This window comes from Loxodonta africana, chromosome 6 (genome assembly GCF_030014295.1).
Source record: "Loxodonta africana isolate mLoxAfr1 chromosome 6, mLoxAfr1.hap2, whole genome shotgun sequence".
NCBI classification, from domain to species: domain Eukaryota; kingdom Metazoa; phylum Chordata; class Mammalia; order Proboscidea; family Elephantidae; genus Loxodonta; species Loxodonta africana.
Genome location: NC_087347.1, coordinates 36,490,726 through 36,516,723, shown reverse-complemented (window position 1 = coordinate 36,516,723; position 25,998 = coordinate 36,490,726). Strand labels below are relative to the sequence as shown.

The following is a 25,998-nucleotide window of genomic DNA, read 5'->3' as shown; positions in this document are numbered from 1 at the left end:
CCACTAGAGTATTTGATCTTTACCAGGCCCTGGGTATCATCTAAAAGCTATAACTTCTTTTATTTTTTCGAACACATCTTGGTATGATGTAATGGAGCCATCTTTTTTTTTTCCCCTGAAGAAGTGCTGTTTATCATATTTCAATTAAATAATTTCCTATTTGCCAAATACTTTCAATTGAAACCGTGTCTCTATTTTAGCAGAATTTGGTCTGTTATTCACGACAAAGTGCAAAAAAAGACTAACTCAACAAAATCTAGTAAGCACTAACTTTTCTTCTTAGCCAAAATGTGGGCAAGCAATTGTACCTCCTTGAAGCATGGAGATGGTCATAGATAGTGGAATATTGCTGGTAGCAGTATCACTGTCTAGCCTCTTGTTTAAAATAAAATTAGTCTATAAATTGAATATTTGTTTGCTTCATTAAAATTTTCTGTTTAAGAGAGTCCCTGATGGAGCAGGAGAAAAGCGTGGAGTGGAACCCAAATTCACATAAAAAGATCAGACTTAATGGTCTGACTGAGACTGGAGGCATCCTTGACGTCATGGCCCCCAGACACTCGTTAACCCAGAACTAAAACCATTCCCGAAGCCCACTCTTCAGACAAAGATTAGGCTCGACTATAAAACATAAAATAATACTCATGAAGAGTGTGCTTCTTAGTTCAAGCAGATACACAAAACCAAATGGACGGCTACTGTCCTGAGGCAGATTAGAAGGCAGAAAAGGACAAGAGCTGGTTGGATGGACACAGGAAACTCAAGGTGGAAAGGGAGAGTGTGCTCTCACATTATAGGGATTGCAACTAGTGTCACGTAACAATATGTGTATAAATTTTTGTATGAGAAATTAACTTGAGCTGTAAACTTTCACCTAAAAAACCAAACCAAACCAAACTCAGTGCCGTCGAGTAGATTCCGACTTATAGCATTCACCTAAAAGCACAGTAAAATAATTTTTCTAGTAAAAAAAAGCTCCATATTAAAAAAAAAATACCTTAATATAAAAAGCTATTTTACCCTCATACTCAAAACCCAATTGCTCCTTAAATTACAAAGATAGGGATATGGATTATTTGTTATTGCTGAGAAGAAGGAGAAAACTACACAGAAAAGTGCTTAAAATATCTAACTCTTCAGTATCAAATTTGCCTTGGGGAGTTCATGCTGCCAGATTTCCAACTACTATGTTAGCCATGCTGCCAGCATCTTGGGAAATATGGCCAAATTAAATCAGAATACAGGGACAAAAATAAACTAAAAGTAGACAGGAATTCCCTTTAAGGCTAATTTAAAGTTACTGTTCATTAATCTCACATTGTTCTTTCCTCAACAATTCTACTCAGGAAGCCCCGGTAGTGGCTAGAGCAGCCCTGTTTCTGGAATGTGCCCGTTTTGTTCACCGCTGCAACCGTGGCAACTGGCCAGAGTGGATGAAAGGGCATCATGTAAACATCACCAAGAAAGGCCTTTCCCGGGGACGGTCTCCCATCGTGGGCAACAAACGGAACCAGAAGCTGCAGTGGAATGCTGCCAAGCTCTTCTACCAGTGGGGAGACGTGAGCTTTTCGATTCTCTTCTCTAAAAATTGAGGCTCTTACTTGAATTGAAGAAGTTACTTATTTGTTTTTGTTTGTTTGTGGGACCATTTATTGAGTATCTGATATGTACCAGGCATTGAACTAAACATTTTAGGGAGGAAAAAATTTAATTCGTTTAATACCCCCAACATGTCTATGTGGTTAGACATTATTGTCTCTACTGTTAAGAAAACTGACGTTTATTATACAGGTTAAACAACTTGTCAGAGCTTACAAAAAAAGTAAGTAGAGGAACCAAGACTCTGTCTTCCAGGTTGGAGTTCAAGTTCATGTTTTTAGTACCTGTATTGGTCAAGAATTATCTTTATGAAAATCATTGTTATAATTCCTAAATACTTATATCCTTGTTTTGGCTTTCTATTCTAGTTTATATTTTCCAGGACCTAATTTTTTTTTCCAATTTCTTAATCAAATCTTTCTCTTTCATTGATATACCTGGAAGTCTTTGGAAATGACATGATATATAGGAAAAAAAAAATATATATATATATATATAGTATTAAATTGGAAACCCTGGTGGCATTGTGGTAAAGTGCTACAGCTGCTAACCAAAAAGTTGGCAGTTTGAATCCACCAGGTACTCCTTCAAAATCCTATGGGGGTCAGTTCCATTCTATCCTACAGGGTCCCTATGAGTCGGAATTGACTAGACAGCAGAGGGTTTGGTTTTTTTTTTTTAGTATTAAATTATTTGATACTGTGTGATTTTGTGCACAGTACATAAATTCTTCATGTCTCCATTTACTTAGTTGCAGAATATCCAGGTAAACAGAGAGGTTATTTATAAAAGGATAATTTTTTGTTTTGCTATAAACAGATGAAAATTAGCATGGCATATGACATGAATGTCTGACAAGTTAAAATGTTCTACAAATGAATGCAAATTATTAAACCCAGTCCTAAGGCCCTTAATGATGCCTGAACACCTGGACATCAGATCTCCACGTTAATTGTTTTATTACACCTTATTAGATAAGCTTGCACCCACTAGTGAGATTTTGCACCGTACTATACTCATGATCCACCTAAGTCTACTTTTCCTATGAAACAAAATTCTAATTAAACCTTTGTCTTTTTCTTTCTTAGACCAAAGGTAGAAAGAAGTCTACCCCTCTAAGTAAACATTATGACTTTGCCACAGTTCTCTGCTTACCTGGAATACTATTATTATCTTCTCCATACTGAAATCATCCTATAACCCTTCTTGGCTTTTATCACCAGTGTTCTAGCCAGTCTCCAGATATTGTTCTGAATAACCATGTTAATTACCGCTCTAATTCCTTATTATTACTGTATGAAAAAAAAGAGAATGAGTTATTTTCTTTTCTTTCTATGAAGCTTGTCCTTGGCACACTTACAGAGCTCAAATAATTTTTCTACTATGTAATAATGAAGTAAGCCCTGTGCCATTGAGCTGATTCTGACCTCGTATGCTTCAGAGAAGAACTGAGCTCCATAGGATTCTCAATGGGTGCAATTTTACAGAAGTATATCCACCAGGCCTTACTTCCATGATGCTGCTGGGTGGACTCGAACTGCCAACTTCTCAGTTAGTAGTGAAACAAACTATTTATGTCAGATCTTCATACATTTCTCAAAACAGCAATATTTGATATTCCCCCCTTTGTAGTTTATGCCTGATTTAATGCAAGGAGAACATTCCTTCGTATTACAACTTTTCATCTTTCGAAGGGGTTGGAGGCCTGACTTTGAAATGATTGAAAACCAATACAAAAAATGGAGATAACACAATAAAATAAGACCATACATGTAAAAGCACTTATAATCTCGCCTTATGTTTTTGACAATGTAATAAGGCTGGCCACACTCGTGCACACTTATGCTTGTGAATATGTACCACGCCTCCTCCTCTTCCAAAGGAGTATCAGGGCCCTGGATAATTTCCTGTGCATAACATGACTCACAACTGAGTCACAATTGCGTGTTAAATCAGAGGCAAATGCAGTAAGCAGAACTAGGTTAGGTTTGTGCAATTGTAGAAAAAATCATTTTGAAAACCAGTGCAGTCTTTCTAAAAAATATTGCTCAAACATTTGCAACTTTAAAAAACACGAGAAAAAATAAGGCTCTGAAAATTGACAAGAAGGTGTAGCCTGTCACACACACTCCCCAAGGACAGATGGGCAGGTTTTTAACTTAGCGCTGTCCCAGACTGGATTTGGAGTGTAGAGTAAACAGGAAGAGGACTCGGAATGCCAGGGGAGATAACTGTGCCTTTTATTTCTAAAGGGGTCAGGACTCCCTTCAACACAGTGTGGAGCGCTGCCTGGTGCTGCCTCAGAAGTTCCCATCCTCTCTACAGAGGACCTCCAGTGTTCTTCTCCAATAGCTTCCCTCATAGTGAAAAGTTTTGATTGCCAAAAAATTTTATACATGACATAAAATATTGCTGTGAAGTTTCCCGTTCGTATTGCCCCAAGACAAACCCCTCCCCCCCCTCCCCACCACCACACAAACCTCTGAGCACCTTGAGCCAAATACGGTTATTATATGGGGTTGCTATAACTCCAAGAACAGAACAGAACCCTGGTTTTTGTTTTTGTTTTTTTGTTGTTAGTTTGAGAGGCAAACAAATGGTTTCTGTTCAGTTGTTGAAGGACTATTACAAATAATTCACAGAGCCCGTATCTCCTCCCTGGAAAACTTCGAGGGATCAGGCCTGCAGATTAGGAGCCACTGTGCCAGTGATTAGGTGATGAAAACATTTTCCCTGGCCTTGCTCAGCAGGCCAGAATTTTTCTGGAGTGGGGAGGAGAAGAACTGGCCTCTTTTCTTTTACCAGTAACTGACCATATTTCAATTTCAATGATACTTCTTGGACTAATGAAGTTTTGAGAAACTTACTTGAGATTTGAGATTGTTCTATGCTGTATATGATATATCATTATCATCAGCTGTTTGTTTTCAGGCTTTTTTGAAGCTTAGAAATATTTATTTTAATGGCAATGATTCAATCAATGTGATAGACAGTAGCTAAAAGTTTTTCCCAAGGTAAAACCAAAGTGCCTGTAGCTGCTACCTGACTGGGGTAGTGTGGGAGTCTTTCTATCCTAGATTAGATAGGGCTCCAAATTTTTCATTCTCATAAAAGCCAGCTTGGAAATGAACTCCATGTATAAAGGATTTGTTTAAGGTATGTTTTCCTAGTAGACTGTAAATTTTATGAAAGAAGGGACTGTGTCTATTTTGTTTTTTACTGTATCCTCTAACCAATCATAGAACCATTAATATTGCCCCAAACCCAAACCCAAACCCAAACCCAAACCCAAACCCAAACCCTTTGCCAATTAGTTGATTCTGACTCAAAATGACCCTATAGAACAGAGTAGAACTGTCCCATAGGGTTTCCAAGGCTGTAATCCTTAGGGAAGCAGACTGCCATATCTTTCTCCCATGAAGTGGCTGGTGGGTATGAACTGCTGACCTTTCAGTTAACGGCCGAGCGCTTTAACCACTGTGCCACCAGGGCTTCTTAATGTGGCCCCAATACATATAAAACCACCAAAAAAAAGAGCTTCTAAGCAGCTCGAGCTGGGGAAAAAAAAGAAGAAAAAAAAAAAAAGAGTCACAGTTGCCAATCCCATTGTTTTCCCTCAGTAAAGGAAAGCCCGAAAAACCAAAAACCCAGTGCTGTCGAGTCGATTCCTACTCATAGCGACCCCATATGACAGAGTAGAACTTCCCCATAGAGTTTCCAAGGAGGAAAGAACATGAACTAAATGCCGAGTTTAGAGGATTTCAGGTTTATAGAGACTTTAACCAAGAAATTTCCCAAACATATGCTTTCAGGACAAACGTCCTCGGACTTTCTTGCAGTATCTGACACAGTTTACTGCCCCCACTTTTCCTTCTTGCCTTCCGTGGCCCATATGCCCCAGAGCCTCCTCACATCTCTGTGCCCAGGCCTCTCTCCTCTCTTGGCCCTCTGCGTCCTTCCTCCATATAAATGTCGACATTCTCCCAGATCTCTTGAAAGTTCTTCTCGTACAATTTCCTCCAGGGTTATGTGTATTTCTGTGCTTCCATCTGTTACCTGTATTCCAATGATACACCCTTGAAGCACTTTTTATATTCCCATGACTGCATTGCCACCTGTACTTTGAAGGTATTCAGTTGTTATCTTGAAAGTCAGCCTGATCAGAAATAATACTCTTCTCCTCATATAAACACACCTCCGTCTGCAACCCCTCCTGACCTTTCTATCCCTTTTGATGGCACCACCATCATCTCAGATGACAGCCTCTGAGCATATTCCAAGCCTCCTCTTCCTGTTGATTCCACCTCTTCCAACATCACTGATATGCCTTTAGGTCACATCTTTATTACTTCTCATCTGGATGATTAAGTTATTTCCTTATTGGTTCCCTCCCCCACAGTCCCCCCTCATCAAATCCATCCTACACACTTGCAATAAAATGGTCTTCCTATGGCACAGCCCATCCAAAGGCAAAGCACTCATACTGATTTTCTAACCTCCAGACTTGCCCCCTGAAATTCATCCTCTGAACTACTGTTAGAGTGATTAGGCTAAAATGCAAATTGGATTGTGTTTCTTAATTACTCTATGTGCTTCATTGGCCCTCCATTCGCCTCTGGGGGGAAAAAGATTCTGTAGCCTAGTATCACCTCCCTCTCTTTACCAAGATTATGGATAAATGAACATCAAATGAGCTAATGTGCCTAAAGAGCATTTATCTCCATCTGTTGCACCTGGGGGTGTTTGGTAATAATAGGTTATTAAAAGAAAAATATGTTACATTAATTTGTGAAAGCAGAGAGCATGGGTTCTCAGTGTATTCCCTGGCAGCCAGCTCACTGCTCCTTGAACAAATCATCAGATTTCTCCCCAACTCAAAAACCGCCTTTCATCCTTCTTCAGAGTGCAAAATAAAATTCAATCTCAAACACCTTAGGATCTAGCCCCAACCTACCTTTCCGGCCTTCCTGCCCATTATTCCCTTTCACAAAAATCTACTTCAACCAAGTAGCTCACTTGTCAGTCTCTGAACACATTGGTGCACTTGCCTGAATATGAATCTTGTGGGACCTTCCATCTTGAATATCCACCTTTTCCCTTCTCCTTCAGCCCAAAGTCCGCCAGTTTCTCAAAGTCTACAACAATGAGACTTTCCATGATTCTCTGAACTGAATTTAAGGTCTGAACTCAAACTCTTCCAGTCTCTTTTGCCACTTAATGTGTTTTATTGATACATTATTACCTTCCCAACAGACTGTAAGCTTGTTGAGGGAAAGGGCACAAGACTTAGGGTCAGAGCCCCTGTGTGTGAGTTCACAGCTTGCTGTCACAATTCACACTTGTGAGTGACCCTGAGCAAGTTGTTTAATCTCTCTGTTCCCCAAACAGTGACCCTCCTGTATATGGGTCTATGATCAACCAGGGTGCCTTAAACAAAGATACATATAAATTGGTACAAAGGGAAATAAAATAACTGGTGTACTATAGCAACTTAATCCACTTTGTATTTCATTTAATACCTAATAAATGACCTCACTTAATAAATATTTGATGAATGAAGGAAGACATAAACTTAGCCCTAAGGCATTTTTCTGACTTGGAAGAGACAGGTTGCTGTCGTTAATTGCCATCATTACTTTTAACTCATGGTGACACCAGGTGTACAGTGTACAACCGTGCCATAGGATTTTTAAGGCTGTAGCCTTTCAGAAGCAGATCATCAGGCCTGTTTTCTCAGGTATCTCTGGGTGGGTTTGAACAGTCAACCTTTCAGCTACTAGTTGAGTGTTTAACCATTTCTCCACCCAGGCAACCTTCAGAAGAGATATTAGAGCTCTAAATTATTATAATGTGTTATTCTAGAAAAGTTCATTTTGTTAGTGACCCTTTAAGCTTCATGAACTGTGGATTTAATTTAAATCGTTTAGTTACAACATCCTAGAAGGATCAGTGTAGATTTTTTTTTTTTTTCTTTTGAGTCCCACTACTTAGCTTGCTGGCTGTAAACCCCAGATTTATAATTTCAAATCTCCTTCTTTAGCAGGAGCCTCCAAAGTAGTGGCATCAGGGCAAGGTTTTTTTGTTGTCGTGGTGGTAGTGGTGGTTTTTGTTTTTGTTATGTTTTGTTTGTTTAAATTCCTCAGGTTAGCAGCTAAAATTTTAGAAACCTGCTATATCTTTTGAGGAGCCGTGGTGGGTCAGTGGTTAAGCTCTCTGCTGCCAACTGGAAGAACAGCATTTCGAACCCACCAGTCACTCCGAGGGAGGAAGATGTGGCAGTCTGAGTGCATAAAGATTTACAGCCTTGGAAATCCTGTGGGGCAGTTCTACTCTGTCCTGTGGGGTCACTATGAGTCACAATCAACTTGATGACAACAGGTGTGGTTTGGATTGGCTGAATCTTTTTACACTGATCTGTCATTGATGTGTGGTGATTTTTTTACCCTTGTTTTTAGCTGCTTACTTAATTCCAGAGTTTAAGGAGATTTATTTGTTTCTAGATATCTAAGACAGTCACACAACTTCTGTTTTAACTTAAAGAGTTTTGGGTGTCTTTGTATGTTGGTTTCCAGTAGTGAGTCTAATTTCTTATCTAATTAGAATCTAATAATTTTTTTTAAATATTTGAGGAGGATGATACAGGAAGAAAGGAAAGAAAATTAGCTACAACTGTGCTCTTTTAAAACAAAACAACGAATGCACAGGGTAACCAAACTGGCAGACCCTGAGGGCAGTGTTCATTTTAGCCTTCCCCTGACTCGCCTTCCTAAGCCTTCCATTGGTGCATAAAGAATATAGTATATAGAGTTAGAACAGAAAAGAAGTTAGAGTCAGTGTTTTGGTCTGTTCTTGAGGAACATTCCTTTTGGTAATTCAGAAGATAGTGCATGAGTCAGAAAAAAGAGAACAAGGATTTTGATTCTACAAAAACCTTGTAAAAGCCAATATTGTCCATGTTCTTGGTAATTAGAAGTCATAGTTCCAATATTATTGTTGGGTATTTTACAAAGAAAAAAATAGTTTTTTGTTTTTTTTTTTTACTAATTTATAGAGTACCAAGGAGGGAGGAGGGAATAAACTCTATAAAAAAGCCAGTAAGTGCATACGTAATGGAAATATAAGTAAAAGTTCAGTATCAGATTCTTGCCAGCCTCCAAACTCATTAGCACCAAAGTGACATTCTCATAAAGCAGCACAATCAGAAGAACTCAGAGAACCTGTCCCTTCTTATTTTTTACTACAACAAAATCTTCCATTAGAAACAACTGTATACTTTCTTATATCAGACCTATAAAATAGATAAAGTGAGTAAATGGAAACATTTTCAGAAAAATTTTTGTACAAGTTTAAAAAAGTATCATTCCAGTTGGTACAAGTCTTTAGACTTAGTGATCTTGGAGACAGCACAAATGCCTTCCATCTCTGGGTTTCCGTATTGGGATGTGTGGTGGGAACAATACTGTGGCCACAGGAGAGGTTTGTGCTGGAAATAAATCCCATTCATTGGTTGATTGTGTTCTCTGTAATGTGAAAGTCAGTTTCAGGTCCTGATATACCTGTGCTGTTTCATTCCTTTTCTCTCCCGTGGCAGGCAATTGGCATCCGATTGAATGAGCTGTGCCATGGCGAAAGTGAGAGCCCAGCCAACCTGCTGGGTCTCATTTATGATGAGGAGACGAAGAGGAGACTGAGAAAGGAGGATGAGGAGGAAGACTTTTTAGATGACAGTAAGGAGACTCCCTTTACTACAAGAACCCCTGCTTGTAAGAACCTCTGCTTTAGGAGCACTTAATATTTCTCTTTCCTCTTTCATATTCTTACCACCTTTCCATGTCTCCTCACTGCACCCTTTCCCCTTTTCCCTGTGCATGGATGAAAAGCATTGCATAAAGCCACAAAAAGAGAGGGCAAGAACCAGAAAGAGACTATAAGCAGGGGCAAAGAGCTGCAGGCAATGTCTCCGACTCTTGCTGTTGTACAAAGATTATGATTAGACCTCACTAAGGGTACCTCTATCCGAGAGACTGTAGCTGTGAAAAATTACTGTCCCAGAGGGAATTGTATTACTTTTGTGTTTAGTTATTGCTCTTGAAAATAAAAAGTCAGACCAAATAGAACTGAACATCAAATGCTTTCTAAATTGCTAAAGTGTTGAACTATTTAATCAGGCTATATTACCATATTTAACATGAAATTAGGATATTATAAGACTCGGAGGTATTAGAACTTCTAATGTCTGATGTATTGTACTTATTTATTAAAATTAGAATTGAGCCCCATCACAGAGCAGAGACAACGAGTTTCCTGTTACATCCCCCTCCAACACCATTTTGTGCGTATGTGTGTTCTGTACCATACCAGCTTGTGTGATTGTGTACTCCTGCCTTTTAGAGAATATAAAATTTCAATTATGGTTATATAAATACTATCTTCATGTGATGAAGGTAGGTGAGTTCTCTTCCTCTTTACCTGCCTGGTGATTTGAAACTCAAGCTCCCTGATAATTTTTAGGACTGTCTTTAGTTATGTGAGGCCCAGCCTAATGTGTCCCTGTAGTCAAGAAATGTAAAAGTGTGGCTATCATGTAACATTGGACAGAACTAAATAATCAAAGAAAACGTACTGCCTTTCTTTCCACTTTCACACAAAGGGTTTTGTTTTTGCACTTTCCCTTCATCATTGTGCCCCTTCTAAGCCCTTACCAAATCAGAACAAACCTTCTTGACTTAGCTGTTGATAAAATACCAAATTCTCACATCAGTCCTTCAGCCTACTGGTGTAAGTTGTTGCAGAAGATTTCCTCAAGTTCACAGTAGCTTAGACCATCCTAGAATGGCTCAGGGAATTGAGTCTAACCCTTAGGGCACTTTCAGCTATCACAGAACTTAGTGCACGCCAGCCATTAGACCATTCATCTAGAACACGTTCCCAAACTGCCCAGTCCTATGGGATCTAAGTGGTCCCTTAGAACAGAGAGGAGCTAATACAATATTAAATGGATATATCATAGGCCCAAATGAACTCAGATCTCCATGAGACCACATAAATATAATTTACGAATGTGTTATGGTTGGTATGTTAACTTTTTGGTGGTACCATGTAGAATTCCTGTTCATTGTAATGGGATATTCCAGATGATAGTCATGAGAACTTAGACTAAGACCAGCTTGTAATCTATAGGACTGATGGGAAGAATCTAGATGATAGCCTTGGGGGTACAAGGACAGATCCAGAAGTTTCCCTGAATGTCTAGTGTTCAATCATTTTTTTTTTAAAGTTGCACATCCGGGCAACTTCTAGAATCACATAACCTCCACTGAATATAATTTTGATATAAGTCTGATTTAGTTGTACTTTCAATCGTCAGTACACAGCTCGTCTTGCATTTAAAAGCTAATTATGGTGCAAGCATTGATCTAGAAATTCTACAGGAGCTTTTCTCTTACACCTTAATAAGAGGCAACATCTGCCTTCAAGTATCATCTCTGGGGAGAATATAATAGTTTGCATGAGGAAGTGATAGTCCAGATAGCTCCAGAGACTCCATAATTTCCACATACTCTTGATATACATTAAAAAGTCTATATCTTATTGCATTAAGAAGGCTTAATACCCAGAAAGCATTTTAGAGATATTTTTAGAAATGTGCATACACAATGACACTGTGATTGCTGAATGACTTGATTTATGCAAAATGATAACTATTCCTTTTGTGAGAGGCAGAACGCTACATGGCTTTGGTCTTCTTTTCTGAGCAATGATGCATAATCAGTACATTTCTGCATGATTTGTGATGATGACACATCTCTGAAAACTAATCCTGAATTTTAAAAGTCACTATGGTGTCAGTTCAGGCATTATCTGCCATTATAGCAAAACCTATTACTTTTTCCTAAAGTGGATGAAATATTTTATTCATTCAAAGACCAGTATTCTTTGGAGTAAAGGAAAATATTTGCATTACTATGACAGACTGAAACCATACCATGTAGGTGATTAGGTAAGAAACACATCTGAACTAAAGCTGAAGAAATTCTACTGCTCTCAGAACATCAAGACAACTATTTCTCATAAACTGAGCTGACAGGATTTATATAGTTCCAAATGTAGTTCACTGCCATAGACATGGCCTAAATCTGATTGAAAGCAATATGAAAATCTTGCAAGATCGCTTCTCATTTCTGTTTTCTTTAAAAGCCTCTCTGGTGAGTGGGGCTGCATTTTGTTACTCTATGATGTTTTAAGGAGAATAATTTAGTTCTGTTTGACTGATAATTTAATACTAATGTGCTGGTTATAGAATTGCAAAATTAAGAAAAGAGGGTTGTTGTATGATAATGCATAGGTTATGCTAAAGGCAACAGTGACATCTTGAATTGGGTGTGTACAGGTAATGCTCTCATATGCAATTTGATTTTACACATGTGTAGCTACGTCCATCAAACCGTGCCTTTCTATGTTTTTATTTTTCTGTCTTCTTATGAAAGAACTCTTTCATTCCATAGGTACTGTGAACCCCTCTAAATGTGGCTGCCCCTTTGCCTTGAAGATGGCGGCGTGCCAGCTTCTTCTGGAGATTACCACCTTCCTGCGAGAGACCTTTTCTTGCCTGCCCAGACCACGCACTGAGCCTCTGGTGGTAAGTCAAGCATGCAAGTTAAGAACCAGGTTACTTGGAGAGGCCAGACATATGGGTATATTTTAGTATTCACAATTTCCTCAAATGTCCAATTGCCAAATGTATCATAAAATTCTTAAAAATTCAACCAAGAGAATTTCATGTCTAAAAAGAAATGATCTTTTCTCTATTAAAAAAAAATCTCTCCAAAGTTGACATGGAAATCACTAAAGATAGCACTACTGGGGACCACAATTGATTGATCGCTGTCACGGTTGTACTAGGTATAACTAGGAACATGTAGGTTTCTTTACTCAGCAAAATATGAACTGTTCTATGGCCAAAGTTTTTCTGAAATCACTGATGGGTTTGTATGTGTGTATGTATGCGCTAAATAGTCATAAATCCATATGAAAATGTATCTTCCGATGAGTTTCTCGTTTAAGTTGAAAATACTTGCTTAAACCTCAAACATATATTTTTACTTCCAGAACATTTTTTGAAGTCCATGGATATGCAAGAAAAGACCACACACACATACACATAAACTCAAGTACCATCAGGGCCTGATTTGTTTAATCAAGGATACTTATACTGTGCAAAAGCCAGGTGTCTACACAGAGCATATGGTACAGGGAATATTTTGGAGCCGATTTTCTTTGGCCCTCAGTTCGCTAATAGGGCACCAAGTTTTCAGTGAGTCTTCCATCACAGATAGCATTCAGTCAGAGCTCGGAAACCAGATAAATTCTGTTTTTTATTTGGTTTTTGTTTTGTTGTTGTTCCATTTGTGTGTGTGTGTGTGTGTTTTAATACAAGCCTTATACCACAGTTATAGAAGAACTTAGACTAACAAACTGTGTGCTTCTCTTTAAGCAAATTTTACAGGCCTCCAGCTCTCCTGATTTTTTAACCAAACTCAGCACAGGCAGGATCATATGCCCAACTTAAGGGAAACAAAAGAATCAGTGCGGTGGTATCCCCAAGCAGCACCTCTGCCTTTCATTTTTCTATGTTCCAGAAAGCTCATTTCCTTACACTGTACAACATAAAATGGATATTTTCAAATTATAAACATTTATGGACAAAATGTATGTTTTCAAGAGAAACATACCCTCATTTGGACTGTGAAACTGTACCATTTGAATATTGAACGGGGTATTCCATCTACTGCACTTAATTATGCATTAACCTGGGCCTTTAATTTTCTAAATCATCACATTCACTTGTATATTAAGACAACTCTGTAAAGTCAAACTAAGGTCACTACTTCAATCCATGTTTTAAGTTTAAAGTCAAGAAGAAGGACAAAATATCTGATTATAGTTCTCTGTCAGTGCTATCTCTATCAACATTCTAATTATAGTAAAGTCTTCAAAAAGTACAGAAATACATCTACTTTTAAGTTTTTGTATTTTTACTGGCCACCATTTTGATCCATCATGATAAAAAATAAATAAAAATCTTAAAGTTTGACTCAGTTTTGTTCTCGCTTTCAACTCTATAAAGCAATAGTTGAATGTCTATTATTGTAACTAATTTCACTTTTAAAAAAAATAAAACAACTCTTTTAAAAATTGCTATATAACCAATTAGCAGACTAATAGGAAATGCCAAGAAATCAAATCTCGTTGACAGTCACTCTGTCAACAAGAGGAAAGCTTTCACTTCTGCATCTCCTTTAAGTAGGTCTCAGAAATCTCTTATTTATTATGCTAGGATTTTCCTTGCTCACTGTGGGTTTTTGTATTGTGCTGGGATGCAACCTTTATAAAATAAAGGGAAAAGTAGGTTTTCTTCATGTTTAAGCTGTGCTACTATTCCAAAAACAAAACCAAATCCATTGCCATCAAGTTGATTCCAACTCATAACAACTCTATAGGACAGAGTAGAAGTGCCCCACAGGGTTTCCAAGGAGCAGCCGGTGGATTCGAACTGTTGAGCTTTTGGTTAGCAGCCAAGCTCTTAACCACTGCTGATAGTGAAGAAAACTGAAGCCACATTCTATACTGTAAAAAAAAAAAGAGTTTCATAAAACTGTTTTACCAACACAGAAGTTATAAATGCCTGAAATTATTTTTTTTAAGAAATTGTACTAAACAGTGAATCTACAGGCTAATATAAATATTGCCAAAATGAAATAGTCTAAAGTTTTGGGAAAGCTCTTGCTGCAAGGATATTTATAGACCTTTGGTATTTTTTATTAGTTCAGTAACATTTTTAATAGCAGTAAAAATATATTGCTACCTTAATGTGCAGAATAATATAGGTATAAGATATTAAAATAATCATATTAGAGGGTATAAATATTCTGGGATCTGGCACCTCGGGATGGGGAAGGGTCAGTAATACAAACTTTCTGGCAATAAAAATGTCTTTCTGATAGTAATACCTTAAGGTAATTTTCAAAATGAAGAGATTTCCATGTGAAATATTTGTTTGAGAAAATCCTCGTTCCATCCAAAACACGGAAAAGAAAACAAAAGAACCTTACCATTAAGAGCATTAATTAAAATAAGAGTTAACGTGTGTTAACCACAGTTATTTCTGAAATGGGGTTATAAGAGGCCACTAACTGGTAGAGAATAAAGATAAAAAAGCAAAACTTGTATCAAAGAGTGTTAAAAATTACTAAATATATACTTTTGCCAACTAAACAGTTTTTCCCAGCGAGATCCCTAGATGCAACTTAGTGTTTTCTTTTCAAAGAAACAATCTCTGTTAGCATTTTTATTTGTTCTTTTTGTAAACGATACAGATAAATTATGTCTAAAAAAGAAAACACTGCATTTTTACAAGATTTACAAGTCAAATTTCCTCCAAATATTAACTTCCAAACTTGAGAACAATAAAGAAATATTTTTAAAAAGAACTTTGTTAAAGAATTCCTGTTAAAGGATTTCCCAATTGATTTAGTGAAACCAATAGCCAAATCACCAAACAACATGGAATTAAAACAAACTGTGCCCATCCAATCCATAGATTAGACCACAATAAAAAAAGAAAAAGGTTATAAGAATGTCTACATTCATTCATTAGGGAAAACAGCTTATTGGATACTTTTGTGCAAGATTGTTCTAGAAGCTGTACCAACTGTACCAATGGGATTTAACAAATCAGCATATAAAAAATAAAATAAGATGCTGAAATACAAATGTTCCTGAAGTTTAAAAAAAAAAAATCAGAAACAAAAGCTAATCCATGGGTACCAAGACTGACCTGATAAATATCTATCGGAGAGGACTACGTTCAAGGTGGTGTAATGGTTCCAGGGCAAAGGGGGTGATAAAGAGATGAATATACTGTAACAGGAGAACCAACATGTAGAAAATCATTTCCTGAAGCAAAATATAGGAGCGGCCCTGAGAAAGGAGCATAGGTCCATGGCTAGCCAAAGAAGGGGCTGGAAAAAGCCAAGGAACCCTTCTGGAAGAGTTTACTTTTAAATGTAGCTTTCAAAGGTAGGTGAAATTGAGAGAAATAACTACTTTTGAGAATCAGAATTATATTATTGTTTTTTGTCCCAACTAAGAAATTTCTGTAATTAAATTTGGCTACCAAAATGGAAAAGACATTAGATTACTTTTTTCCTAAAGGTATGAATTTCAGGGAAGCAATTATGTTCCTGGAATGTTTTGACAATATTAAAATAAATTCCATGTAGTTCCTTTATTTTTCTAGATATAAAAAAGTTTTTTGAGTACCAAAGTGTAACTCCTGTTCTTAATCCAAAGGGAAAAGAAGAATCAACATAAAGAGTCTATAATTAGCCTATAATTTCATCATATTGATAACAAAAGTGTAAGATTCTAATCTTGGTGCAACTTTAAAAAATTTGTTTATTTGGTTTCTCGATGTACTTGATTCTGAGGACTTAGAAAAGTTATTATATCAGAATAAAGTCAGCATTTTATGTATTTTTCATTTTTTAGGTTCTCCAAAAGTTCTTCTTAGATTAATAATTAATAAATATGATCTTCAGCATGAGCAAGCCTCTTCTTATAGCAGAGTTCAAGTCTTCAATTTGACCTCTCATGGGCCAAGTTCCTACTAAACAGCTACCCTCTCCAAGGCTTACTTCAGCATATGGGATCATTCTGCTCATCAGAAGATAGTGATGAAACCCCTTTTATACTTGTCTTTCTTGGAGGGAGTAAGGAATTCCCCCAAAGCATGGTCATGTTTTGAGTCTCTGGCCCTCACGTTTATGGTTTCATGAGTTACCTTTGCCTACTGTTTGCTGAGCCAATTTTACCTTATCCTCAAGACTTAACTCATACATCCCCTCCATATTCATTTTCTATTTCTGCTGTACCCACTAGCACAAATGTAGTGGCTTAAAACAACACGAATTTATTATCTTATACTTCTTGAGGTCAAAAGTCCGACTTGGGTCTCAGTGGGCTAAAATCAAGGTGCCAACAAGATTCTGCTCCTTTCTGGGGGCTTTAGGAAAGAATTTGTTTCTTTACCCTTTTCCATCTTCGAGAGGCCACTCATATTCCTTGGCTCCTGGATCTTCCCTCCATCTTCAAAGCCAGTAACGTAGCATCTCTCTTAGTTCTTCTATAGTCATATTTACCTCTGACCAAAGCCTAGAAAATGTCTCCATTTTTAAGGGCTTTTGTAATTAGATTGGACCCACCTGGATAATTTCATATAATTTCCCCATTTCAAGATCCTTATCCTTAATCACATCCAGAAAGTCCCTTTTGTCATCTAAGATAACATAGTGACAGGTGCCAAGGATTAGAGCATGGGTATCTTTGGGGGCCATTATTCTGCCACCCACATCCACCAATCTGATTTCTATGGTCCTACTCTGTTTCTTGGAGTGCCTGGGTGGAGGTTCAAGCTCACCCAGAAACCTCAGAAGAAAGGCCTGGTGATCTACTTCCAAAAAATCAGCCATTGGCAAGGTCATGGAAGCTCCATAGACACATCCAAACTCCTTAAGGAACCAAATTGCTGGGCTGAGGGCTGTGGGGCCCATGGTCTCAGGGAATATCTGGCTCAATTTATAAAGAAAATGTTCTACATTCTACTTTGGTGAATAGTATCTGGGGTCTTAAAAGCCTGTGAGTGGCTATCTAAGATACTCTACTGGTCTCACCCCTTTTGGAGCAAGGGAGAATAAAGACAACCAAAGACACAGGGAAAGATTAGTTCAAAGGACTAATGGACCACAAGTACCACAGCCTCCACCAAACTGAGTCCGGCACAACTAGATGGTGCCCAGCTACCACCGCCACTCTCTCTGACAGGGATCACAGTAGAGGGTCCTGGACCGAGCTGGAGAAAAATGTAGAACAAAATTCTAACTCACAAAAAAAAAAAAAAAAAACTTACTGGTCTGACAGAGACTGGAGAAACCTCAAGAGTATGACCCCCACTTATACTTCAATAATGAAGTCACTCCTGAGGTTCACGCCTCAGCGAAAGATTGGGCCCGTAAAACAAAATGAGACCAAATGGGCATACCAGCCGAGGGGCAAAGACGAGAAGGCAGGAAGGGACAGAAAAACTGGTAATGGGGAACCCAAGTTTGAGAAGAGGAGAGTGTTGACATGTTGTGGGGTTGGCAGCCGATGTTACAAAACAATACGTGTATGAAATGTTTAATGAGAAACTAGTTTCTCTGTGAACTTTTATCTAAAGTACAATAAAAAAAAATTTTTTTTTAAATCACCCATTGAAAATTCTGTGGAGCACAGTTCTTCTCTGACACACTTGGGGTTGCCATGAGTCAGAATAAACTCCACAGCAACTGGCTTACTCTGTCTCTTAGTAATGGAATTTATCATACCATGTTATCATTGTTTTCCTTCTCAGTCTCTCTCCTGGGATTCTGAGTTCCCTTAGGGCAAGAACTATCTCATTTCTCCCGCAGTACCTAACACATTCATACTCAACACATGATTGTTTAATAAATGGATATATGCCAAAGACGCAGCCAATACTGTGGACTAAAAGAAGGCGAGGAAGCTAGTTCTGCATTTGGTTACAAGGTCTGTGCTTTTTGGAAGGTAAACCATTGGAGGAAAAGGGAAAATCTGTGACTAGAGCAGATATTTTTATTATTCAAGAATAGCTTTTCATGGCCCAAAATTGGCATTAAATAAAGGGGAGTTTGGTTGTTTAATTGCAGTAAGGTGTAATTCAGAACTGACGGAGGTTTGCCTCAAGACCAGGGCAGTGTTGGGGAGATGCCAGCATTCACGTGCTCCCCACTGACATTTCAGGATCTAGAGAGCTGCAGACTTCGTTTGGATCCCGAGATGGACCGGCACAGATATGAGAGGAAGATCAGCTTTGCCGGTGTCCTGGATGAAAATGAAGACTCGAAAGATTCCCTCCACAGCAGCAGCCATACCCTCAAATCAGACACAGGGGGTGAGGAGAAGAAAGGTATGGAAAAGCAAGGATTATGTCATGCTTTAGTGTTTTTCATGGAATATTTGGTATGGGGTCTAAACTGTGAAACTGTGTGCCCAAATGTAGTACAAAATTATTGGCTCCATGTGTCTCATTGACGTAGAAAACCAGGCCAGTTAGAAGTATGTACTCTATAGTCAGAAAGGCCTGGCTTCTAATTCCAGCTCAGCAGCTCCCCACAGTCCATCAAAGCAAAGATGGCATCAGTTATAAGATGCGCTATCATTGCGTGTACCAATAAGCAAGGAAGAACACGCCCAATTCAACTCTGATACAATCCTTCACTTAGAGTTTGTGTTTTATTCTTATTGGAAAAGGACTTTCAGACTTAATTAGAAGTAGTTTTTGTGGGGGGAGGTTAGTATTTTGTTCATTTTATTTTGTTTTGCCACACACCATTCTTGTGTAGCCAAAAGGTGGGAAGGAGGAATGTATAAACAAAACTAATAGGTCAAGATTTTTCTAAAACATCTTCAATTTAGGGTTTAATTTTGCTTAATCACCTTTAAACTCAGAGTTGTGAATGTCTGTGTCTTTCTATATAATATTGTCCTATGTGCCATCAGAATGCTAGTGATACATTATTTCTTAAATGAAGCTATTTGTACTAGTTAAGCCAATTTGTAATTGTGTGGAGCTTACTGTCAATCCCTGCTGCAGGAATGTTTCTAAACATGCTGACCATCCCACCCACTGCCCGCCACCACTACCATTTGGATCCTAAAGGTTAAAAGACACTGGCACCCATTCTACAAGTTTTGCTACCGGTTCTTTAGATGTTCACACAAGCACAGACAATGACAAATGTGTCACAACTAGTACCTGGCAGTAGTGATCCTAAGATGTCATTAATTAAAAGATAGATCCCAATTTCAGATCTGTTAAAATGTGAAAAAATGTGCAACATAAAATGGGTGAAAAACAATAACTAATTGCATGACCTTGTCTAAATTTCATCGCTTCTAAGATGCAGTTTTCTGTTAAATAGGGTTAATAACACCTACTGAATTATGATGTTGAAAGCTTTAAACAAGGCAATGCGAGTAAAGCGTAAACCAGGTACCTCATGCGTAGTAGGTGCACAATAAATAGTTGCTGTCATTGTTGTTATTTTTTATATCATGAGCATATAGATTGGAACCCACATCAAAAATCCTAAATACGAGCTCAATCTAAGATGGCACGATTTTAAGTTTCTCTCTAGAGACTCTATGGAGCTGTCACTTCACTATCTGCTTTTGTGTCATTTCTTAAACTCCATCACCTTTCAGTGTTTTACTAATATATTTTAATTAAGAGAACATCAGCAGATTTGTGACAACAAAGGCTGTTTTATGTATGGAAGTGTTTTCCAGTGTCCCAATGACTCAATAAATTTTAGGTAATGAATGAATGATCCTCAGAAGTAATAACCCTATGTACAGAAAGCACAAAATCTTTAAAAATCTTCTAAGGAATGAATATGTACTAGGAAAAATAGAATGTTTCAAGGTCAGATTATTGTCATGGCATTTTAAACATGCAGATACTCATATAATACTGCCTTGAATTTGTGGTGAACAGAGGCCATGTTCTAGGAAGGATAAGCTAGGTCTTGAGTAATTTCTAAGTATGAAGAAGTATCAAATCAGTATGTCTCCAACTGTTATGACTTCAGACAAGGATAACTCTATATGATGAGAAACTCCCATCTTTTAAACATATCCCAAAGGGATTTTAACTTAGAAGGCAGTCTTTCCTTCCTCCTTCCACTCCGTTCAAACTTATTATGCTAATTATTATTTAAAGTAACCGAAAGAAAATTTCTAATACTGACATGGTTAAACTTGAACAAAGTAAATTCTACACCATTTTTAAAAATTAAATATCAGATTATTTTTTTAAGAACAGTTGAATTTCACAATTACCAATTATGTAAATTGTTCTTAATGTTTAATATTTTAATGCTTAATAATTTTTTTAATGTTTAATATTTTTTCTCCTCACAGAATGGTTATGTAAATATATGAAAGTTGTTCAGTAAATGAAGAGCAGAGAACTAAAACTACAAATAAAATGAGAAAGTGCCCAATAAAATGTCCTTTACCAAAGTGCAAAGAATCTTCCAGAAGATTCCTAAATATTCTTAATCCATTTGACAAGCTGATATCAGCTACTAAAGCCAGTGTGAAAATTGGGGCCATGGGGACCCTACTAATTTAGATAATTAAAATTGTATTAAAATTTCGTATCATCTGTTTTTATAAAAGCTAAAAATGTCAGTTCTCGAAATAAACAACCTTAGGAACATTCAGCGTCTACCAAGAAAAATGAACATGAAATAATCCTTAGAAGTAGGAACGTCTGCCTAAAACCTCCCAAGTAGAGGTTGTCAAATCATTTTACCCATATTCCAAATACAAACTAAGACAAATAATCTAAAATACAGACACCAAGACTAGTCTGATCATTCAACAACCATCTTTTGAGCACTTACTGTGGCCAGACACTGTTACAGGTGCCTAGAACATGGCAATGAAAAGGGAAAATCCCCTACATATATCTTAGTTTAAATTAACTAACAGCTAATAATGTAAAAGTAAACACAAAATACTAGACTTTCAGGTGTAATAGTATGAAGGAAAACGACTTAGGGTCAGGGAATCAGTAGTGAGCTAGAGTGAGAGTGGTCATAGAGACCTGCATGATGGGAAGGAGCCAATCTTGCAAAGGACTGAGGGAGGAGTCTTCCAAACAAAGGCAACATTGAGAGCGAGTCTCAGCTGCAGGAATGAACTTGGTGCATTTGAGGAACAGCAAGAAGACCAACATGGGTACAACAGTATCAATTGGGGATGAGTGGTCAGAGATGAGGTCAGAAAGTTAGGGAAGGAGCAAATAAATAGAATCTAATAGTGGTGCAACAGTTAAGCACTTGGCTGCTAACCCAAAGGTTGGCAGTTCAAACGCACTCAGTGGCTCTGCCGGAGAAAGACCTGGTGATCAGCTCCCATAAAAATTACAGCCTAGAAAACCCTATGGGGCAGTACTACTCTGTCACATGGGGTCACTATGAGGCGAAATTGACTTGACAGCACCTAACAACAATAGACATGGTAGGTCCCTGGGTGGCACAAATGGTTCATAATCAACTACTAGCTGAAAGGTTGGCGGTTCAAAATCACCCAGAGGCGCCTTGGAGGACAGGCCTGGTGATCTGCTTCTGAAAGATCACGGCCTTGAAAACCCTACGGAGCACAGTTCTGCTCTGACACACATGGGTCGCCATGCGTCGGAATGGTCTGAATGGCAACCAGCAATAACAAAAGAAGACATGGCGAGAACTTTAGTTCTAGTTTAAGTGTGTCGGAGGGGTTCTGGCAGGCTTAAACAGAAAAGTGATGTATGTCTCTATGATTTAAGTATTTTAAAGGTGACTCAAGCTGTGGAAGTTGGGGCTAGGAAGCAGTTAGTTATATTAGTCCAGAGGAGAGGCAACAGAGCTTTCAAAAGAGAGCCCTTAATATATTTTGAAGTGTAGAGCTAGCAGCGCTTGCTGATGGATACATTGTAGAATGAAAGAAAAAGAAATGTTTTATCCAATTCAGATGAATTTGTTTCACTTTTATACTAGTTCTCAATGTCACAGAGATAAGAGGCTAAAATTCAATGCTGTACAATCTCATTTTTTTTTAACCGTACAATACCAAATCTAAATTCTAACTGATAGGTCCCTTGTTAATAACCAATGCCAGGATTCTGAACTCTAATTTTTTGATGCTGCCAATTATGTTGTTTCCAATTATCTTTAGTGGTAGAAAAAGTTCTCAAAATTAAATTTCTTTCAGATCATATTAATTTGAGGTTATTTTGCTGCATCTGCAGACTGGAAGGTGGGAAATCACACAAATAGCACAAGAACGTGTCTCTGTAAGAAAGCTAGAAAAGCTTTCTTAACTGTTTTTTATTTCCCAATCCAAACATAATATTGTATCAGTAGTCATTTAAAAAATTATATATTCTGTATCAAACATATTTCAAGTAGATCACCAAAATTTCAAGTAAGACTAAAAATAATACTGAAAAAAACAGCTGGTTGAGTTTTGTGCTATAATAAATATAGAGCATTATGGTTTATATAGTCTTTGGGAATTTATCCAACTGTGCTGCAAGAAACACTCGTGTGGAATTCCATCTAGATGTGCTCAGGGAACTCCATCAAACCTTTATCAGCTGTGTGGTGATAATTTTAGTCTTTCTCAATCAAAAGAGTAAATCAGAGAGTAAGCATTTCACATGATTCAACAGGAATTCTTCTGGGTTCCTTTCTATGGCGTGAAAAGTATACCTTTAATTAGCAAGCTTTACCAGTTCCAGCACAGCCACATATTAACTGTTCTGTGAGTGAGAAACCTGAGATCAAAATGCCATCTTCCTGATCGGGACTCTGAAGAATACTAACTGTGCCTTAAATAATTCATAAGAAATCTTGTTTGTGTTTTGAAAATGACACCTTCCAAAAATGGCCCCTTCCCGATAATGAAGTTTAAGCTCTGACAGCTTCCTTTATCAGCCCTGATAAAATCAATGTGTGACAACACCAAATCTTCAAAAAGAAAGAAAGAAAATGTGTATGTGGCTATGGGAAATAAGGACATTGTTTAATTAAAAAAAAAAGTACGTTTCAAGTTTAAACACATTCCTCTTTTATCCTTTTATTTTCCTCACTGCTGACAGTTTCTTCCAGAACACTAAAAGATGAATAATGCATGTTCTTCTTGGTACACGTAGACCGTAAGGTTGGCTCAGGGTGTTGCGACCCATTTGGACTCACATCTCACCCAGACATTTGGCTGAGAGGAAGAGGCTATGAAATCAGTAGGTGCATTGAAAATGGAACCATTTCACATTCAAGCTCACCCAAAGCACCCCAGTGAACACAGGTCCTTTAGTGTCTTTGCCAAGGAGCCAGAATGGAACCCACTGCTGACTGTTGGAGAGAGACACACCTCTTGTTTTCATTTCTTAACGAGGTATTCCAAAATGAAGGGGTTTACATGGCAGCCCACAGAATTCTGTAAGTCCCATCTCAAAAGAAAAACAAAAGCAAATGGTGGTTTATGGTTCTACTGAATAAAGCAATAATGTTGTATAAATGTACTAACGGTCCTAGATAATGCTGCTGCAAGAGCACACTCATGCTTGTGAACCCTGGGCCAGAGAGAGAGCAGGTTGTTCCCAGCACCGATGAGTTATGTGTCCAAGAAAGAAGCTGCACCAGCCCTTCCTGGTAGACCCAGCCTCCCGCCTGCCTAGCAAAGCCTGCAGTACTGGGGGCTTGGGAGAAGCTCCTCGTCCAGAAAGGCTATTCATCCAGGCCAACAGAGAGGAGGCTGATCAGGGACAAGCTGGGGAGAGCTTGAATCTAACATTGGGTGGGGAAAACTAAGGGGGGGAAAGCCCTATTTTATTCTTTTAATACAGTTCCCAGCAGGAAGATCAGGATAGGAGGTTCCCGCCTGCTCCAGATTAAAGGAACCCGCAGTTTCCAGGTGAAGAAGGGGGGTTCCTTGTCCACCATTCTCCGAGTCGGCAGCTTAAAGAGCAGCAAGTTATCACGGCAGGACTCAGAGTCTGAGGCTGAGGAGCTGCAGCTGTCCCAGAGCAGGGACACTGTCACTGACCTAGGTAACATAGATGAGTGGGGTGCGCAGGGACGTGGGGGGTAGGAAGGCAGGGCCCAAGTCCTGAAACAGCTGAAGTCCATCTCCTGATGCATAAACAGATGAGTGGCAGAGCCTTAGGCTAGACATCTCATTCACAGAAGGCCAGACTACCCTATAGGGCAGGGCTGCTCAAACCTTAATGTGCACACAGGTGACTTGGGAGTCTTGTTACAATGCAGACTGTGGTTCAGTAAATCTAGGGTGTTGAGAGTCAACATTTTAACAAGCTTCCCGGTGAGGCTAGTTATGCTGGTTTGAGAACCACACTTTGAACAGCAAAGGTACAGAGTATACACGAGGGAAAGAGAACATTTTAGTTACAAACACAGTTTTTTGAAATCCAGATGTTTATACATCTGAATCAAAACCTTTAAAATAAGATGTAAAAAAAACTCCCTTAGGGGACAGCTAGCTAAATTCCTCTGTATCTTAAAGTCTCTATCTAACAATAAAAGCAACCAAAATACCAGAGAAGGCAGATTGTCTAGACTGACAACTAGTGACCTTCAGCAAGTCATTTAACTTCTTGGGAGATTTTTTTTTACCCAACTATTCAATGGGAATAATTCTGAATACTCCTTGCCTACACTGACAGAATGCTCTAAAGCTCCATTAAGAGATGATTGTAAAGTGTGTTAAACACCTGAGAATGAGATCCATATACATCTTTACAGACAAAGTAGATGGTCACTGTAGGATCCAGAGAGATTCCAGATCCCAAAATGTGTCAGTCCTATGCGCCCTTGTTTAGCATCCCAACACACAAGAAAAGGATTAAGTAGGCGTGCAGCTAGAACTCCCCAGCTGCCTAGAATTAAGTGTTAGATAAAAGCTGAAGCACGTTCTCTTTGCCCTTCCAGCTCCTGGGTGAAAGGCCAAATAAGTTCTCCCTTCTTTTAGTAAAACTCAGTCAGTAAATGTGGAGAAATTATCGATCGAGCCTACTGAAATAGAATTGAGTATATCTAATTAAAGACAATTTAAAATAGAAAATGTTTCTATACCCGTCCACCCTCGCCTGTGAAAATAGCTAATTTATGCATTACTTAAGATTCACCTTTTTGTTTAAGAAGGTAATAGAAAAGAAAAGAAAAACCTGTGACTTCCTTTGTTATAGGTCTAAAGCTGTTAAAAGTATCATCAGTCAGTCTGGGGAAAAATCATTTCAATTATTTGAATTGATCAATTTAGCTAAACTGACCAGCCAAGTCAAAGTAGCCAGCCTAAAAACATTGTTTAGTCCTAGAAATAGGCCCATAAAAGCTTTTAGATTTGAAGGCAAAGCTTCATCATGTAGTATTCCCCCTCATATCTTCCCACAGAGGGGAGTTTGGACACAAGGCTTGGCCACCACTGGCCACAATTGGTCAAAATTGTTTCCAACTCCTCCAGACTGTTCTGAGGTACCTGCCCATCTTTGAAACAGCCTGGATAGCAAATCCTGGTGGTGTTCAGAGCAGTAGCGTGGTAGCACTAGCTGTAGTCACAGCAACAGTCAAGGCAGCAGCAAGCTGTGTGACTACAGTTTGGTTGGTCTTCCTACTTAACTGCACCTGCAAGGTCTGGTCAGTCTGTAATGGACTTGGTCACCCTCAGCCAATAACTTGCTCATCACAGCAATTCAAGGACATGACTCTGTTT

At 38.3% G+C, this 25,998-nt stretch overlaps 1 protein-coding gene across 1 annotated transcript in view; it reads left to right on the top strand.

The window, feature by feature from the left end:
* Positions 1–25,998, top strand: part of UNC80 (unc-80 homolog, NALCN channel complex subunit) — a 216,839-nt gene that overhangs the window by 99,324 nt on the left and 91,517 nt on the right. The window contains exons 22-26 of the mRNA XM_064287438.1: positions 1,347–1,559; positions 9,191–9,326; positions 12,105–12,238; positions 18,460–18,625; positions 24,116–24,319. Coding sequence (XP_064143508.1) covers positions 1,347–1,559; positions 9,191–9,326; positions 12,105–12,238; positions 18,460–18,625; positions 24,116–24,319 — 853 coding nt within the window. The remainder of the gene's footprint in view (positions 1–1,346; positions 1,560–9,190; positions 9,327–12,104; positions 12,239–18,459; positions 18,626–24,115; positions 24,320–25,998) is intronic.